General features: G+C 42.2%; 1 protein-coding gene across 3 annotated transcripts in view; it reads right to left on the bottom strand.

The window, feature by feature from the left end:
- The window catches only part of slc2a4rg (SLC2A4 regulator), a 40,519-nt gene extending 20,631 nt beyond the window's left edge, over nt 1-19,888 (bottom strand). For 2 of the 3 annotated variants that reach the window (XR_007813419.1, XM_018685972.2), the window contains exons 1-2: nt 19,393-19,888; nt 17,495-17,730 (exon numbers count right to left, since the gene is read on the bottom strand). Coding sequence is in view for 2 of the 3 variants with exons in the window: in XM_018685972.2 (XP_018541488.1) it covers nt 17,495-17,730; nt 19,393-19,662 (506 nt within the window). In the remaining variant the exon portion in view is untranslated. The remainder of the gene's footprint in view (nt 1-17,494; nt 17,731-19,392) is intronic. The other variant, XM_018685973.2, reaches the window with a different exon arrangement.

The raw sequence follows: 19,888 nt of genomic DNA on the forward strand, positions 1-19,888 counted from the left end.
TCAGTGCACGCGCGCGCGCACACACACACACACACACACACACACACACACACACACACATTATTTTTTGCTTTAAATCAGCAAGCGTACGTGTACCTGCACACACACTTGCACACTCACAAACACACCATCTGAAGTGACTAGCTTTGAAAACATTATAGGACACAGAAAAAGTTCAGAGTATGTCTGAGCTCCCACGCTGATGAGAATGTGTTGGATGTGGAGCACACAGATCGCTGAGGAATGTGCAAGATATGAAGGAATCTGAAAAACTCCACAGTGATGTTCACACAAAAGGCGCTGGTTTTACTCTTCAACATCTCAACACATGTGTTAAGAGTGTGTGAGTGTGTTTGGGAGCTCTGAATACAACGCAGGCAGTTGGCACAACAGTCGTGTATTATAAAATACCAACACAGAGAAAATCACAGCATGCAAAGAATAATATCCACACAGCTAAAAACAGAAGAAAGACCCAGAGGAAAGGCTGGTAATACACATATGCACAACACACACACATACATATGCGTAAACACACACACACGCACAGACACAGTCTGGATGAGAGATAAAGAGATAACAAGATTAGCTGTGTCCTGTTTCAGTCATTAGCCTTGTTTTCAGCACTAAACAGGGCCAACCAGGGACACACTTTTGATCTATGGGCCTCTGTCTATTTTTCTAATAACATTTCAGTGCTGTTTTTCTCATTTTGTTGCCAAAATGGAGAACGTGTTGTCAGCCTCACTCCAGAGATAAAGAAATGGTGCTTTCAATTCTACAAAACACGTGTTTGGAGTCCTGGTTAAGTCCCATTTGGCCTGCCTATGGAGTGGAAAAGTGGTATACTAATAGCATACCACTCACAGTCATGCATGTCTGTTTTTGGTGTGTGTGTGTGCGTGTGTTAGTGAAACAGATTAGAAAAGAAATACAAATTAGAAGGACAGATAGCCTATTAGTTGATTCCAGAGCTAATTCAAACTTTAATATCCCTCCCTCTCTCTTTCTCTCTCTCTCTCTCTCTCTCTCTCACACACACACACACACACACACACACACACACACACACAGAGATACCAATACACACCAGACCCCATTAATAACCACACACACACACACACCAACCCACCCCGATTTCCTGACATTGAGCTTTTTCCTTCTTCTGCTTCCCAGCAGAACCTTGATACTCCACCGCAGTTTCATTACATCTGGTGCGGGTGTTTTCTGTGTGTCTGTGTGTGTGCATGTGTCAAGCAATAAACAACACTAACATCATGTTTAAGACACCCTTTCTCAGAGGGCCAATTGCTGATTGATGCTGACAGTGGTGAAGCTAATCTACTGTGGCTATCAGACTGACTTTGATATCAATGTTTATGCCAAGTTTTGAAACAGACGGGTGGCATAAAACCAGCTCGCACAGATAACACCCCCGCCATTCCTGTTCACAGCTTACTCTGATGAACACATCAGTGCCTGTAGATACTGTAAATGACATGGTCCTTTTCCCACTCTCTATCAATTGTCACCGGTCTGTGAAATAACTATGGAGCCATTAAACTTGGTGGGAGCAGAGGATAGGCTAAAGAGTGACTGCACTGATGCAACAGTAAATCTGTCTGCATCTTTTTATGAGAGGCTTTATTTTGGAGCAAGTTAAACTGGGGATGCCTTTATTTAGCACCTAGAAAGAGGCGACTGGAGAGCAGAGATTGCTGTCAACAAAGTTGGTCTGTGTGTGTGTATATGGGTTAGGTATGTGTGAGTGTGTGTGTATTTGAGGGGGAAGGGTGTTTTGGGGTTTCTTGGTTTTTGACTCCCCCAAATCTGGATGTTTACAAGAACCTTTCAGTCCAACCATGGTATATTTATGGTGTGCAGTAAATTTAATGATGACACGATAAACATAACAGTCCTCGCCCACATATGCAGATGAAAATGTATAGGCACATACACACACTTTGCGGTAACTGAGGAATTTAAATGTAGAGTAGTGACACCATTCATACTCTGAGCTGTCAAACTCACAGGCCCTGTCACTGACAGACAAGTGTTTTATGAGACAGGTACTGTGCCTCAATTGGGAAGTCTTAACCTCTTTTTACTCTGTGTGTGTGTGTTTCTGTGTATGTGTATGTGTGTGTAGTACGAGCATTTGTGGATGGAGCATGCTTCTGGTTGGAGCATTTGGCACACTTAAATACATGCACAAACAAAACCATACACTTACTCTCTCACACCCACACACGCACACACACACACACACACACACACACACATCCTCTCACCTTCCTTCCTCCCTCAACTTGCATTGGCCTTGCCTGGGCCAAGAACCCTCCCCTCTGGCAGCGGCACAACACATGGGCCAGCTTAAGTCAACAAGCCAGGCCCAGGCACATACAGACAGGGAGGGAGGGAGAGAGGGAGAGAGAGAGACTACCAGTTTGAGCCAAGACGCAAGTAGCAACAACAAGTTCTGAGTCTAGAAAAGGAGGAAAGTAATGCATATCCAAGCATGTTTGTGTCTGTGTATTTTGTGTTGATCTTTGTAAACCATCATTTCATCCAAGGTGCAGTCCATTACAATGAGTCCAGACTCCAGACTCAGACTGAGCATTTTTGTGGGATGATTTTCATGGTTTGCTTTTTATTGCTTGAAGGCATTAAAAAAACTTCCAACACTGTAGATTTCCACACCGGGTGCTAAGAGGGAACTTGGACTTTGATACTGCAAATGGTGATGTGATGCCACCGTGTTGCTGTTTGGCCCCCCTTACGCACCAACCCCACCCTGTACTATTGTGGGCTCTCTGCTGTTGTTGGGGAGACGACAGGGCCTTCCCTCTATATTTAACACAGTACCTCTGCTCTAGTTAGCAACCCAGAAGAAATCCCCAGGATCTGCCTGGTTTATAGCACATATTGCATTCAGTATGAGCCCACTTAAAATCCAGGCCAACTGCCACAAAACACACACAACAATTTTGAACAAACCAACAAACAGACAAGTGAGGCCACACACACATTTAACAATTTGACATATTCATCTGTGGTGTATTGACCTTCCTGGGACATATTTTTCACCTCAGTTTTTCTACTTCAGCTAATCTAATCACTTTCCCTCCCTGCATGTGTATCCCACCTGTTTGGCAAAGCCAAAACTCCATTTACCAGAACATGACTTCCCATAGCCCCCCTCCCCCCTTACACATAGCTTTTGCTGTCTGTGAAAGAGCAGACTATGAACAGTTTGCAAAAATGCTCAAACTTCACAGGTACAGTGGGTGATTGTTTCATTCTCAAGACACAGACTCTGGTTGGATTATCACTTAAGCCGTGGACAACACATCAGAGGTCTATCTTGTTTACCAGGGGAAAAAAACAGTGCGTCACAAACACTACTTGGAAGAAACCAGTTTTAGAAGGTCAAGAGAAAAGAGGAAGACAGGGTGGAAAGGGCTGGGCAGTATCAGTAGATTTCATTGTTTTGAGTTGGCTGACCACAAAGCTTACCCATTTTGTATCAGGATGATTCTAAGCTGTGTGGAGTTTAATATGGCCGGTCTAGTTTTCACTGGAGTTGTACACTGCCAACAATAATCTCCGCTCTCCCCGTCAGCCCTGGTGGTGGTCGCTTTAAATAGCACTTATCTGTCCAATGTGTGATCAACATGATCCCCCAAAACAGGCATCAGGGTGTATTTGTGTGTCTACGAATGCACTGTACGCATATGCATGTGTGCCGGCTTCTCGATATCCAACGCAGCTGTGTGTGTCTCAGACTGGCATGAAGACTTGTGTATGACCTTGGCAGTTAGAGAGTCAAAAAACACTGTTACACAAACACATGTAAACAAAACCAACTTTCAAACATCACTCAGTTTGAGTCGTCATAGGACACACACTGACCATGTTTTCATATTTCCCTTTTTTCCCTCTGACTGTTTCTCTCTTTATCTCTCCCGAACACAAACAAATGCAAATGCCCACAGCGGCAGAGATATGCACACCAAAAATAGGGGTAATATTACTAGTCATGAGACAGACTCTTCCTTAGGCGAAGCTTTTTGTTAATTCATCTCCAAAACATATGTTCGCATCACTCATCCTTGTGCACCCTCAGAGGGAGAGAATGTGAGGGAGGCTGACACAGAGAGAGAGAGAGAGAGAGAGAGAGAGAGAGAGAGAGAGAGAGAAAGAAAGAGAGACAGGAACCACAAAGCCACAGGAGAATTGTTAACCATACATTTTTCTGTCACGTGTCCTGATATGCATCTCTCTTTACTTTTTCCTTTCAGCCTGTGTAAGGCTCAAAGGATCCTGACAGGCTCTAAAAGGAAATGGGATTATGCACTGTTTATGTATATGTGTGTTATCCTAAAGCATATGGAATCATAGATGAAGATTTAGATGAAGGCCTCTGAAAATGTGGCTTATCAGAGCACACATATAAAGTAAAAAAAAAAAAACAAAAACAAAAAAAACAGTTCAGGCGATGGTATGATGTAGTCAAACTAGCATATCCTGTATAATGAGGTAATGTCGTGACAACTGAGGCTGTTAGAACTGACCAGCCTTGTGCTGATCTCCTGCCTGCTGTGCGGCCCCGACAGCTGCCCCATCCACACCCACTATTAATAGAACACCCACTGCTTTCCATCCCACTATCCCTCCGTCCCCCATCATCTTGCCTCAACTCCACTGTATTACGTAATGTCCTCTGCCCTCCTCTCTTTCTCTCTATCTCACTTCCTTACTCACTCTGCAGCCAGATAGTCAAGACTAGCAGTAAACAGTCCAGCCCCTGACCCAACACAAGCCTGTACCCCGTCCCTTTTCAGCTGTGGTCCCCTCACTCTGTCCTGATCGCTCTCTTTGTTTTTTTCCTGTTTTTGTATTTCTACCATCTCTTTGTACAACACAGCATGCATTGTAAATACACAATGAATATAAACGAACAGATGTAAATATGTGGTTAAGCATCAGGTTTTGTTGTCACTATGTGTGAGCATCTTTGTAATTCACCCATTACTGTGCAGTCTATACACATGTTGGCCCTTACGTAAGTCCCCCAGGCTCTAAACCCCCTGGAGAGGGAGAGGCTGTTAGGCAGGAGCCGTGTCTCTTTAATGTGGGTTGTGAGTGTAATGGCTATTCAGTCCTGGGACAAAAAGCCCTCTCTTTCTCTCTCTTGATCCTCGAATGCAATCTGTAGCCTTAGGGCCAAACACAAACAACGGATAGCTTTGTCCTGGCAAAATAATAGAGGATAGGATAGACACAGAGAAAAAGGCATGATTCCCTCTGTGGTGTCTGACTCCCCATCTCTGCTCTATACAGACAGAATTATATAAACATGCACACAGTCAACTTTGACAGCACACACGTCAAACATCAGTGAAAAAAGGTTATCCTGTGTGGAGTAACCTATACGGACATCCTACCTCCAGGTCGGAGCCGTGCTCGTAACGCACGTTGCCACAGTGAGAAAATGTTGACACAGCACCAGCAATTAACTGGCTGACGACAGACTAGATCGTGACGCACTGCTTGACTTGCATGCCATGCCCACGTCTTGTGGAAACAGCTAGACATGGGGAAATTGCGGGTCATTAGATTTGCAGTATGAGCCCCACACAGGTCAGCCCAGTGCTGGGAACACAGGTTGAACATTACACTTAAATGCCTTCTCCTGGGTTTAGCCAACAAAAAATCCTCAATAAGTCTTTGCTAACTTGATTGCATTTGAGGTAACTACTGCTACCTCACTTTAAGGCATTATATCATGAAAACATTGCTTGCACATCTAATATATTAAACACATGACAATATGTGTAAGAAATTACAATTAATCTACAGTTGGAACATTCAGTGCATAGTCTGGCAATTTTTAACCAATACATAATTCCTCTAATGCTTTGGGGTCTCTGGGCAAACTGGTGAACAACTACCGGTAGCTTACTTTGTTACCCCACTGTCACTTAAGGCTACACAAAAAGATTAACTTGTAGCTATAGCAACTTCCCTTGCAACTTCTGTCAGCCCCCTCCAATAACAATGTTGTTGCTAGGGGAATGCAGGGCAGTCTTTCTTAAGTAGTGGCCTTAGTATTTTTTCCCCCTCCTCTACTGAGGCAAGCAAACAAGATAGGCTCTTCTGCCTGAAAACACTGCTTCCTTATCAAAAACCTTGTCGTTTTTCATTTGAGTCATGAGTTGATGCAATGAGCCAGAGAAGTCAGCCGAGCATTTTGTTTTTTGTTTTGTTTTTTACGTTCTTCCTGAAAAACAGTTTTATTCCAATTCAACATACAGTCACATTAATCTAAATAATCCAAACCACTCTGGGTTAAACTGAGGTTTTGATTCTCCAGAATCACAGAGACATGTCATCCCATGAGCCTTAAGAACAACTGAACTGCCTGTTGCGGATATTAAGGGAAACCAGATCAAATCGAGTAAGAACAGTTATTTCTGCACATCATCAACTCAGCCTCTTTCGATCTGATTTGAACAAGAGAAAGGAGCAGAAGATATGAATGAACTACACATACTGTGGTTTGATATACAATTCCGAGGTAAAACAGGCAAGAAGAGATAGAGAGAGAAGATAGGCACCAAAGTAAACAGAAAGAAACACATTTTGAAACTTGTAACACATATTAAAATGTTGGAGAGCCCCAAAGTGGTCAGTTCTCTTTCTGCAGCACTCATACTCTTATTTTGTTCCTCATTCTTTACTTCCCACTCCCTCTCTCGCCTGCTCTTGAGATTTGCCCTTCTGCCATCACAAGCCAGAGCAGGCCTTTGCCTGGTTTCCTGTGTTTTGCAAAAGCAAACTAATGCTGTTCCAAAGCCACTCTGCTCTACTTACTCCCATGAAGCCAAATATCTGCAGGGCAGCATCAGACAGACAAAGACCCTAGCCAGCAAAATAAACTGATCAGTATCTTTTTCTAGAAAGAGAAAGTGAGAGAGCTGCAGCTCAGGAGAAAGTGCTAAAAGTGTCGACAAGTATAGTGGAATCATGGCTGCAGACTTTGAGGGAGTGTGAAGAGGCCTATGGATGAGCTGAATCTTCTCAGGACTCCTCCCACCCAGACATGTGGTGCCAGAAGAAAATGCAACCCCAAGAAAGCAGTGTTTTGTTTATATTCATAACAGCTAGCACTTGTGGTTTTTGTTGTAAGAGTGTGTGTGAAAGAGAATACACAGAGGCAGGCACTGTGCTACAGCTCTAGTGCATAAGATACCACTGTTGTAAGCTGTGCAGAAATAAATATTGATAAAAAATATTTGAAGCAAAACAACTGAACAAAAAAAAACTTTCACTTTCAAACACTCAAAGCCTACATGTTGATTTTATGTACTTCTCCCTGTACACTGCGAAGTGTAGCATAATAACAGCATAAAGGATAAAAAGGGTACAAGAACATGAATAGTTTGATTTTCTAACAATGACTGAGAGGGACTGACTGTGCGAATAAAGCAGCTCACACTATTACTTCAACTTAAATACGCAGTGCCTGAGCTGCTTCATCACAAGCTATGAACTAAAGCAGATCTGTCCACCTAGCACCTCAGTGTCTCAAAGGTCTGACGCACTTATCATGCACCTACAACATCTCTGATTTAAATCCAGTGTCTATAGCTTCTATTGGGGCATTTCAAACATGTCAACTGACTGAGTCTTAACACCTAATTAAAAACATGCTATCTGAATTAAAAAGAGAAATTGAAGCAGACGTTTAACAGAAAGTGTACTAAACAGTATTTGCATTTGCCTGCTGGTGAAAAAACTAGTCTACTGTAAGGAGACATTTCTCAACAGCACACTCAGACTTTGACATAGCTTTTCCAGTGGACCAAAGCCTGCCAACACAAGTTATTATTGCTTTTATTTGCACGCTGAACAGATCGGATGAAAAAAATTATTTGGTCCATTTACAGGCCCAAAGTAGAATTTTACAACCATATATAATTACCATGTGTCCGCATAACTACTAATAGAATATGACAGATCCTTAAGTAACTAAGAAGCCCTTGTGTATCGCCCTATACTCATCCCCACACTGGTCCCATCACACCGTACTGGATACAGATTGATATTGCAAAAATAAATAAATAAGTAAAAAACAATACTATAAACCACATCTTTAAAAATGTAAGTCTCCCAGAGGATATTCTGGCCCAGTGCCTGCAAAAGCCATTCACCTCTCTCCAAATTATCAGTATTTCAACATCCTACAGCGGGAGGGAAGTGACACTATTGGGAATAAGGATAAGAAAATGGCCTCTCTATCACCCTGCAGCGCCAGCAATGGGATAGTTAATAAGACGAATGGAGGCAATAAGAGCACATCATGGAAACACTGGAGAGATGATGATGATAAAACAGAGCGTCTACTCTCAGACAGAGAGCTGCTTTTCCATGTGACACCTGAGACAATATTAAGCCCTGACTCAGGACCCTGCTGTTAGTTTTTTTTTTTTTTTTAACCATTTACCATTTATAAACATGTTGAAATATGATGGCTGAGCTTCACTAAACAGTATGAAAATGACTGCTTGTTGGATGCAAATGGTCAGTTCCCTCTGTGAGTGTCGAGCAGTTTTTAACACAGTCGAACCCGGGCAATGGTCAGATTGGGGCAGACTCTTTCTCCTGAACAGACAAACAAACAGATGGGAGAGCTTGCCAGACACAGCTAGCAGCCCTGGCTCAAGGAGAGTCATGCCTTGTGTGACTGAAGTGTTTTTCTGTCCAACAGTCAGTCCTGTCCGTAGCCAAGGCGCTTAAATCTCAGATGCATAGACACAGACAACCAAACACACACACACATTCAGTTTTCTGTTGCAAAATCTTGAATTGCTGACTATGAAATGTTGTAGAAAAAACACACAGTTCTATGGCAACTGAGTCATTTCAATCCACTGATTAAGACCATGTCATATTGTCAAAAGTTCTAGAAACAAGTGAGTAAGTGGACCTTTAACTGGGATTATTTTGTGGCCAACTGCTGTTCCAAAGGTCATGAATGAGCAGACAAATTTAAGAGTTACAAAGGTTTCTATCTAAATGTTATGCAATAAATCAATGGATAATTTAGTAACCTAACTAATTACATTAATCGTTGATCTTTATTAATCTTAAATATCAGCAGATAAAAAGCAGCCAATTAGGACAGTTACAGTTAGGCAGGTTAAAAGGTCAAGTAGTGCTGTTTGGACAGTAGACAGGAGCCTTGTGTTAATGCTAGCGAGGCTTCGGAGGCTTAAATCAGATCCAGCTTCAGAAATACCAACATACCACTATGCCTCATTCATTCACACACTCAAAACATGCAGACATGCACATACTTGGCACCCCAAGCCCCCTTTGGTGCATCTACATCTCTGATGCACTTACTTTTCCCTGTTCCACCTCCCTCTTTTGTCTCTGTGTCTGTCTGACAACGTTATAGGAAGATATTGTTGACACTTAGTTATAGCTCATTTGCTACAACCAACATCTTGTTTACATTTCCTGTAACTGTGTAATGTGTGCCATATGTTAATAGTAGCACACTGTTAAATCTAAAACAAAAGGGCCTGTTCAAATCTGTAGAGCAACATGTTTGTGAGGGATTTCTTTGTGTACTTTAGCTTCTTCTTGATTAACGGATATAAAGACAATAGTGGAAAGATAAGAATTTTTAATAAGGCCAAATTGAGCTTTAGTTTTTTTAATGAAAGACTTTCTAGATAGGGCAAGGCTGTGGAACAGGTTGATTCTTCCAAAAGTGTGATACCTTGATGCTACATAAGCAGTAATAGTTTGAAGGAGGTGGCTGGCACAAATTTTTCATTTACTGGTATTATTATTCTTAAGGTTCTCTATGCCTCTCCCTTCCTCTCTCTCGTTCTTTGTCTCTGTATCTCTCCTGCCCTTGTTCCTCCATCGTTTCCTCATGGTGTAATTATGGTGAACAAAACACAGTGAAAACACAAGTGACTATATATATATATGTACATATATATATATATATATATATTGTGACCAGTGTTGATTCTTGGTCTAAACCGGATTGAGGCAGATCCGACAGGAGCGAGGAAAAGCAAAAGCTGTTAGACGAGACACCGGAGATCAGCTTTGCCCTTTGCATAAATCACAAGCAAGACAAACCTCATGGCATATGTCAGGCTCGGATAGACCGCACCACTGTCTATTGTATAGCAACTAAACACAAGAAAAAAAAACTGAACATTCGTGTCTCTGGATGAAACCCAAGCGTGGGTGGAAATGCAGCCCATCAGAGAAGAGTGAAAATTACCAGATTGTGAAAATCTCTCAGTATTCCCATGCCCTGGAACAGCTACAAGAGTTCTTGGGGTTATTTGGGCAGTGATCAGTGCTCTACTCTGCACCTGACTGAACAGCTTCACACACTCAATGCTTTGTGCAGTGGCATGTTGGTGCTGGAAGCCACCACCACTAAAATTAAGCAGGGATACTTTCTACCTCTCCCCAGGCCGGAAATCTCCACGTTATCTTGGCAGCAGTCACAGGAGTCCAGGGGTGTGTGTTTGCTCCTGTTTAAAGAGACTACTCGGCTCAAAAAACCTCTCTTAGCCAAAACACCTTTTCATGGCCATACACATGATATTTATGACTTTTTAATATCTTTTTAATATTAACTATGGTAAAACTGAAGACCAGTGTAAGACTAGAGCTGACCTAATTACACTTGAGGGATGTAAAGTTAATCTGTTCCATTTGTTCATCCCTTCTGTAATAATCTTAAACTAGACATAAGTGCAAATAAAGCAGTATTAACAAGGTTAAAAAGAAAATTAAGTGAATAAATGAATTTAAGCGAATTTTTCAGGTCTTAGTTTTCACGCTCATGAACATCACATACAGTATGTACTTATGGGGTGTGTGACTTTGTGCATATAAGATATGGTCGATATTTATGTGCCGAGTGGCTCGGCAGGGCATAGCAAACACTCTGATGATTGAGGACAACAGCTACTACCTCACTATGGCAAAAGAATGAAAGTGTGTGTATATGAGAGAGAAAATGAAAAATTGGATAACAAAAAAAGGAAAACAGACTAATCTCTTCACTCCTAGAGCTCCTTGATTGCTTGTTTTGTCTTCCAGCACCATTTGTTAGAGGGCATGAGGAGAAGTCATTATCCCGGCACACACAGCTCTATTGTTAAGGATGTGCATATCTAGACAAACTTAAACACACACACAGAGCATAGGGGGTTTCTAGGAGCTCATGAGAGACTGGGCCCGCTGGTTTTAGCAGCCTGGGTGTGGCATGCTGTTTAAAATTGTTTCTTTAAGCTGAATCTTTTACATGTATTTTAATTAAGTTGCTAGCTGTAAAGCAGCTGTTCAATCTATGCAGTGCTTTAGGCTTTTTATTCACACTTTGATTTACCCAATCCCTTGCAGGCCCAGGCATTTTGAAAAGTCAGAGCCCACATTACTTAACTGTGTCAACACAAAATCAATTGGAATGCCAGAAGTTCAGCACAGCTCTCTTCCACAGCTAAACTAAAAGACAGGGCAGTCGATAATCCTTTAATTACAAGTGAGATCATGGACATCTGACGTTTCTCAGGATGCAGTCAGAAACCTCAGCGAGCACTGTGCTTTCCATGTCTTACATATCGCCATAGTGAGGTGACGGTAGCCATGATGTTTCATGGGTTACAGACGCAGCAAAAGGAAGAGAAGAGGAAATGGTGGAGCAGAGGAGAAGACAACTCAGAATGTAGTCATATTCCAAAATTATAAACATATAAACTACATAAAACTAAATAATGGTTGAATGTTAAGTGGAAAAAGCAGCCTGAATAAGAATAAAGTATTTTAAATATTTCCTGTCTGAGAGAGAAAACTAAAATAAGTTTCCTACCAAAGAAAGAGAAGGGAGAGCATATTCAGCTAAATGCTGTGCACTAATACAAAAGCAAAGTACTGACATTAAAACCGATCACAGCCATTCAGCTCTGCACAGTACAAAGTATTAGGCGTTTCTCAGGCTTCTCTCCGTTTGCAGTCTGGACTGAATTTCACTGCTTGTCATCAGCAGACTGGGAAGACTTATGATAGAGTTGCGCAAGAAACTGTGTGTGTGTGTGTTTGTATGTGAAGATATTTATAAGTGCAGTGATTGAGAGCAGGAGAAAGCAAAACCCATGAAACTGAGAGCTTACAGGACATTTTGAAAACAGTTACTTCAGACTTTAAAAGGCTTACTCGCAGCCACCAAGGATCTGGTTTTTGGGAGCCAAATTCACTGGAGAATTGCGCAGTACATTCAGCAAATTTTCCTATTGTGTTGTGCCAATTAATCTGCCACAGTGCGAAGTAATAAAACAGGCAAGATTAGCATTGTTGTTGGAATCTACAGTTTAAATGTCTAATTGTATTATCTAATCAGTCTGTGTGATTTTAAGAAAAATGGCGCTTTGATCTTGCTCAACAGTGAAGAAATATCTCTAACCAAAATCAACCCTTGGCTTGTGAGTGCAATGTCTGCGAATCTGACATTTCAGTGCCAATAGAAACATTGTGAACATTCCAGTGATGAGTATGCTATCATTTTCCTGCCTTATGAATGAATACAGCCACTGAAAAGTAGTGGAAACTAAACAGTATCACATACATGTTTCTGATGAGTGTTGGAGGAAAAAAAGACAGGAAGAAAAGAGAAAGGCAAACACGTGACAGGCAGATTAGAACCGACATTATTTTCTATAGGGGTATGGAATAATCTTTCCTGGCAGAGAGAGAGCCAGCATTGTTCAGAGGACTTCATCTCCTTTGGATCTGAATAGGATTTAGCCTGTGGCCTTCAGAGAAAGGGGCAGAGGGCAAAGGGCCAAGAGAAACGGAAAAAGGGATGTATGGAACAGATAAACACATTAAAAAAGGGAGGCAGGGACATTTTACAATATTAGAAAAAGTTTGTGACTCAGGTAAAAACCTTGTAACCATGGAGCAATTTTGTTTTACACTCTATATACAATGGTATCAACCCCACTACTGAGACATCTTTATAAACAACACCACCAAAGTAAACTCTGACTTCATAGTCAGGAACTTTTTAGGCACTTTTATGAGCATGTTAATAGCTCAAAGATAAAGAGGGAAGGATATCAAGGGGGCAATAATAGTTATATGAAAGACTGAGAAAAGCTGTGGGAGCGTTATGATGAAAGATGAGAGTGGTAGGAGAAGCTGGTGCACAGAGGGGGAAGCCACAGAGCAGCTGCAGTTGGTATGAAGAGCTGGGGTAGAAGGACAGAAAGACTGATTGAAGCGAGGGAAAGACAGTTGACTGTGGCATCTCTAAATGCTACTGAGGCAGAACAGGAGGCCTTATGTAAGTGTCTATTAGAGTGGGTGAGCAAGCGATAAAGCATTTTACTGCAGCGGTGCCAGAGCTGCGCAACAAGAGTTTCCTTCCCTCTTGATAAGCGTTTCTTTCTCTCTGTGTGTCCCTAAGGCATCCTGCGGGAGGACAGATGTACCGTATACAACCTACATGTACACTACCAGATACAAAAAAGAATGTGAACATTACGCAGTAACATACATAATCGATGCATAATATGTTGGAGCCAACTTTGACTATGTAACATTACTTTTGCAACAGAGCAGTGTGTTTGCAGAAAACATTCCTTCATTGCCTCCTACTCTCCTCTACACTTATGAAATTGATTTTGCCTCCCTTTTTACTGCCTAACAGTAGATGATTAATGTCTCATTAGGGCATTGCACATGCGCACACACACACACACACACACACACACACACACACACAAAGCACATATTTCACCCATTAGCCGGAGCTTCTTCCACAGGCCCTCATTACTGTTAAAGAATGAATGATTCAGAGCCTGCTGCAAAGCTGCACCCTGAAAACACAGATTCAATTTAAAAAAAAAAAAAAAAAATCTTTGATACTAGATCCTCACTCCTCCACACACCTCTAAGGCAGGATACAGTAAAGCTGCTGTGCTAGATGATGAGCTGTCTGCTAGAGTCTTGTGTGGTTATAAATTGTCTGCACAGCACCTAACCCAGATCCTGAGGCTGACCTAACAGACGTGCCAGATGCCTGCTTGCGTCCTGAGCTGACCCGCCCCACCCCCTACTCCCTCCCCTCACATAACTCCATTCATTGAAGACGACCTTTGACCCCTGCCTGTGTCAATGCCTCTCTTGAAGAAAGAGGGAAAAGGGTTACAAGGAAGGATGAAAATGCTGTATGAAATTCAGAGGGAATTATGCAACTAATGATAACACTGACATGAAAATACATAGAGGCAAATATGATTTATATGGAAATACAAGAGAAAATAACCACCTGAGAGAGGAGCAGGCTGCTTTCTACTCTGGAGGCCATGTCAGCAGTGTGGATTGGGGTTAGACATCCCAGACATGAGTGGGGGCGGGTATCTGTTCTTCTGACTCTGACCTTCAGCAACCGGCTGTAATATCTCCTTTGGGAGAAGAGGATTGGTGGTGGGGTGGTCGAAGGGGGATGGAGAGGTGGTTGACTGCCTGCCTGCCTGCCTGCCTGCTGGCTAGCCTGAACTCTTCCGATGTCTCTTAGCAGACTGAGTCAACGGCTGGCCAGTAATTATGTTAAAAACAGAGCTGTCTTCCCCCTCCACCACCGACCTGCCCCCACTGCAGATTGGTTGCTCCGGTGTCTTGTTTATGCCGACTCAGTGTTTTCTATTCATGTTTCCCTACTGTGGTGACAGCGTGCCTGACCAAGGACAGATAAGAAAGAAAAGCTTTTCGCATCAATACAAAATGCCCCCTCCCCTCTTCATTTCTTCAGACCTCTTTTTTTTTGTTCACTGAAACTGGCCTTTGTTCCGTTATCAGTGCGGTGGATCCCACACTGATGAGTATTGACAGTTAGAACGAACTGTGCTGTAAGGGTGTGAGTGAAAGAGAGACTTAATCAGGCACAGTACAAGGGGGAGAGAGAGAGAATGAGAGACACACACACACACACACACACACACACACACACACACACACACACACACACACAGGCAAAGTTGACAAGACGGGTGGGAGTGCAAATATAGTGTAGGTTTGAATGTGTTTTTAGATGAATATACACAAGTGTGAGCGAGTGAATATAATGGTTCCTCCTCTTTCTTCCTCCAAGATCTTTGCCCAGGCTTGTCTAAAAGAGAGTGACCTACTTTGCAGCATTTACAAACTGACAAGTCAAGGTGTGAATGCAGTGCCTGACAAACAATATGCAAGTGATACAGTGCTTAATGTAAAGTTTATGGCTATGGTCTCTTTAAACATATTTAATCCCATAACACAAAGGTGGTATTACCTTAGCTGGTATGGAGCAAATTAAAATAAATGGTTTTGTTGGCATTATCCAAAGCAGAGCACAGAGTCACGGTCACACCTGCATGCACAAATGCACACACACACTGGGATGGTAAGTAAGACACTTGGAGAAAAAAAGCTGCATCACACTGCAGCCCAAAAGTGTACTGATGTAATACAACTACATAACTTGGTTAAATCACTGCATTTTGTTCAAACCAAAAGAATATCAAGGGGTTTATGTGGCAGCTAAAATCCCTTTTCAAACTGCTTTTAAATTTGTGATGAACACCATGTGCACACACTGTACATCTGGATAGCAGACATAGCTGGGATATGTTTAAGAAAGCTCACCTTATTGACTGAGCACAAAAATGGCTTAAATCAAAATGTGAATTGTGGGCAAGAAAGCTGATGACGAAAGAAGGGAGGAGAGCCCAACCGCAAACAAAAGCCAATCTGAGGAGGGTAAAGACAGGGACTTAATCTAAAAAGGTCAATGGAGCAACAAAGAGGCCTGGCTAATATGACCACACTGTTATATAATGTTATGCAACCTCTTTTAGCGGCTGTGTAATGTCAATGTAGAGATTGTTATTGTGGTAGCAGTGTGCTGATATAGCCGTCAATGTGCAGTGGAAAAGAGATGTTTCACATCTGGTTGAGACCTGGATCATGAGGTGAGAACAGCCGCTTTGCTGTCTGCACTGCAAATGTGCATACAGACACACACTCGAACTCAAGTTTTAAAGCACGTTCAGTCTTGCATGCTCCCCAGAGACACTCCCTCATCATACATGACCAGCGGCACGTGAAGTTCACATGATGATGAGAGAAGGAAGGAAAGGAGCAAGTGTGGTGTTTAAACCCCAAAACAACCTCTCACACATCACACCAACTATTCAGCACACTCTTAGCGGTTGTACTCCTGTTTTTTGCTAGAAAATAACCTTACAATCTAATTACACCTAAAATTGTTATATCCTAACATTTTTTAAAGATCATATACTGTGACTCAGAAAAAAACTCACAATGCCTCTATTCATATTTAATGAAGAGCTGCTAAGTTTGTAGATAGTACTGTACTGCCACTGGATATTTTGTTAATCTGTAAGCTCAGTCGCTTATTCTGTAAGAGCCAACTTGACGCAGACAGTAACCAATAGCTGTGTAAAATAAAGGAAAGTGTGCTTAGGCACCGCCTGCAGCCTCTCCCAGTCCTCTTTACTGTTACATAATCACTTATCAGTGCACTTGTGGATGCATGTTCTGCTTGCTCCGTGTGAAACAGTGTGTACAGTATGTGACATACATTTGCCTAAGGACTATCAAAGAATGTCCTGAACTGCACGGCACATGAAACATCAAACAAAACATGCTTGTACACAGAAAAGGTAATATTTCTGCCTGACATACAGTGAGCTAATCATGCTGATACATCCATAGTGAAAAGAGAAAGAAAGAGAAATGCCTGATGTATGAAAAAGTTCCCAAACATAGTTAATTTATCTGTATACAACACCAACATACTGTAGCTATCTCATTCAGTCTCTCTCTTTTCCTTCTGTCAAGTGATTGGGCAATCCTGGCCCTCATCTCAAGCTCTGGCTCTCTTAGGGCATATTTCAAAACTATTCTGGATGGAACACCAAACATGTGGTCAGTTGACCAGTACGCCCCCACACCATTCATGCCCAAACCACTGTACAGTTGTAGCCAGAGGGTGAATTCCACTTCTATTCGAGACTAAGGAACACAGGTTTGGAGTTGAGTATGAAAATTGCCCATGTTGATTATTTTTAAAAACCACAAATTCAGTGTCAAATTAGCTCCTGGACTGGGTTTAAAAGAAACTAGAGCTAAGTATGCATAAATAGGCCTGATAGCTAACTGTGCCCTCCAGAATCCAATGGGGTGATTGCCCATCCGCCCAGCGCTCATGTTTAGATGCCGAGCCAAAGTTTGAATGACGTCAAATGACTGTATTGCTTGGAGGTACTGTGATGTCTCTTTCACTTAACATGCAACACTCATTAAAGGCAGATAAACACAGATAAATCAAAGCTAAAGACACAGCAAGGGTTCATGATTGTACATGTCAGCAGCCTCTCTGTACCTGTTTCTGGGGACAGGGATATGGGAGGAGGAGAGGGATTGTCTTTCTGACGGCGGTACATTCTGCACTTGCGCTGCCCTGAAGCTGCTGGCCAGCTCTGCCTGTTTCCCTGGGTTGCTGATGTCCAAATGCATGAAGCCGCCTGGCAGCTGCCCATTTATGCCCGGGCAGTGAGTGGGGCTGGCCCTCTTCAGGATCCCACTGGAACCACTGTCTTTTTGGTCCCCCAGGCCAGTCTAGAAAATGAAGCAAAAACATCATTATTTAAGCCAATTATAAGAAAAAGAAAGCAACTCCTTCCATCGCTCCTCCTCTCACTTAGATAACCCAGAGGTTATTGTCCTTTTTCACTGCACATGAACCCTTGAGAACCACCACAATGAAAGCAGGTTAAAACACCAATTTCTGTTCCTGCTGCCTATTGACATATTTCTTAAGATGTGGCATCAGTAACAGTGGGACCACAACTTGCCAAGTAATACTGTAAACACTTGATGAATAAACAGAAAACGTGTGAGGGTGACAGAAGAAGTAACAGCAACCATTCTCTATTTTGATTGACTGACTGAACTGACTGACTGACTTGCTTCAGATATAAAACTTATATCTCCACTGAAAATGGAAAAGCTCCTTGAGTGAGATATGTGATGATTAAAAAAACTGGGGGCTGCAGCCAACTATTATTGCCATGGATTACTCTACCAAGTATTTGATATGTAATAAATTAACTGCTGAGTATAAAATGAAAAACAAAAGGTGAAAAATGGCATTTGCAGTTTCTTAGCGCACACGTTCACAACTTAAGTTTGCTTGATTTTTGAGCCTATCATTCCAGATGCTAAGGATTTTCAATTTACTGTCACATTTGACAAAGAAAAGCAGCAAATCCTCACATTTGATAAACTGCAACCAGAGAACACTGAGCAATTTTGCTTGAAATGATTTGTAGTCTATTATCAACATAGTTAACTGCAACTAAATATTCTGTCCGATCGATTGGACTAATCTTTGCAGCTCAAATGTTCATTCACAGAACATACAAAAAAAGTTAAAGTTCATACCTATTGCTAAAATTACACTTAAAGAGACTCCGCTATCCACTAAACTTATTTGAATAAAATGCTGTCTGATCCATATCGTAAGTAGGTCTGGAAATTCTTCATCTACACGTTAAGTGATGTTGCAGAGTCAATCAGTAACTATATGACATGATTACATTACATTGATTACTGGCCCTGCAAAGAGAAACACAAATGTGCCACTAAATGCTGAAGAAGTCATGCAAAAACATATATGCAATGTAAGGTAGAGCACAACGCAAACAAAAATCAGATGCATGGGAAAAACAGGAGAAATATCTAAATATCTTCTATACAAACTATAACTAGGTGAGTTTCATGTGTGGAGCCGGGCCGTGCATCTCAGCCAGGAAGCCCCGCTGTAGCTCCACCCTGAAGTTATGGGGGAGGGGGTTAGACTAGTAGTTTGAAGTCCCTGCCCCCCTTTTCTATAAACTTTGCGCACAGAATGAGCCGCCATTAAAGCCGTTTGGATACGACGTAATTACTTACGAACAAGCGTTGACAGCAGTCGGTGAAAGTACTGACACACACTTTACAGAAGTGGGCTGTGAGAGTTGTAAAGGCGGTACTCGGTACATAACACAACACACAGTAGCTGAGAGTCTCGTGTGATCGTCACAGTCGCACATCTCAACCGTTAAAACCTAATGACGGCGCGTGAGAGCCGTGCAAGATGTCAAACTTATCATAATACTGCGTAATGACAAGTTCACGTTACATGCTTGGTATTATCTGTATTGTAACTTAGCCGAGCAGTTGACTACCGGCTAATGGAGTCCTGCGTTACACACTTAGCACGGCTAAATGTCTACTTACTTTTTCCATGTCGTGCAATATTCGACCACCCGGAGACAGTCCATTCCCTTTTGAGGAGCTTCTTTCGCTTTTCACGTCCGCCGCTGAACTGGCGTCCATTACAAATTTGTAAAGGACGGGCCCGTGTGTGTACGCCGGCATGGGACCGCTTCTTTCCACCGTGGGGACCCGAGCGTCGCGGAGCACGGAGCGGCCGGCCCGGCAGTTAAAATCCGTTCCGCCGACCCTTGTTCCGACCGACGACTTCTCCAACATATATCTGGAATCCATTTTCAGACGGGGCGAGTGGAGACTAAAGAAAGAAAACCAGCTTTCTATAGATTTTAGTGCAAATTGCTGGAGTTAGATACATTTATCAGGATTGTCGCGAGTTGATAGGAATTGTCTGTGTCTTAACCTCTATTCTAGTCTACATGTAAAGTTTTCCACCACCGCCGCCACCACCACGACCCAGGATATCCAAAAAGCCGCCCGGTCAGGAGGATAAAAGATTGTT

The sequence above is a fragment of the Lates calcarifer genome, linkage group LG6, assembly GCF_001640805.2.
Source record: "Lates calcarifer isolate ASB-BC8 linkage group LG6, TLL_Latcal_v3, whole genome shotgun sequence".
Classification (NCBI taxonomy): domain Eukaryota; kingdom Metazoa; phylum Chordata; class Actinopteri; family Centropomidae; genus Lates; species Lates calcarifer.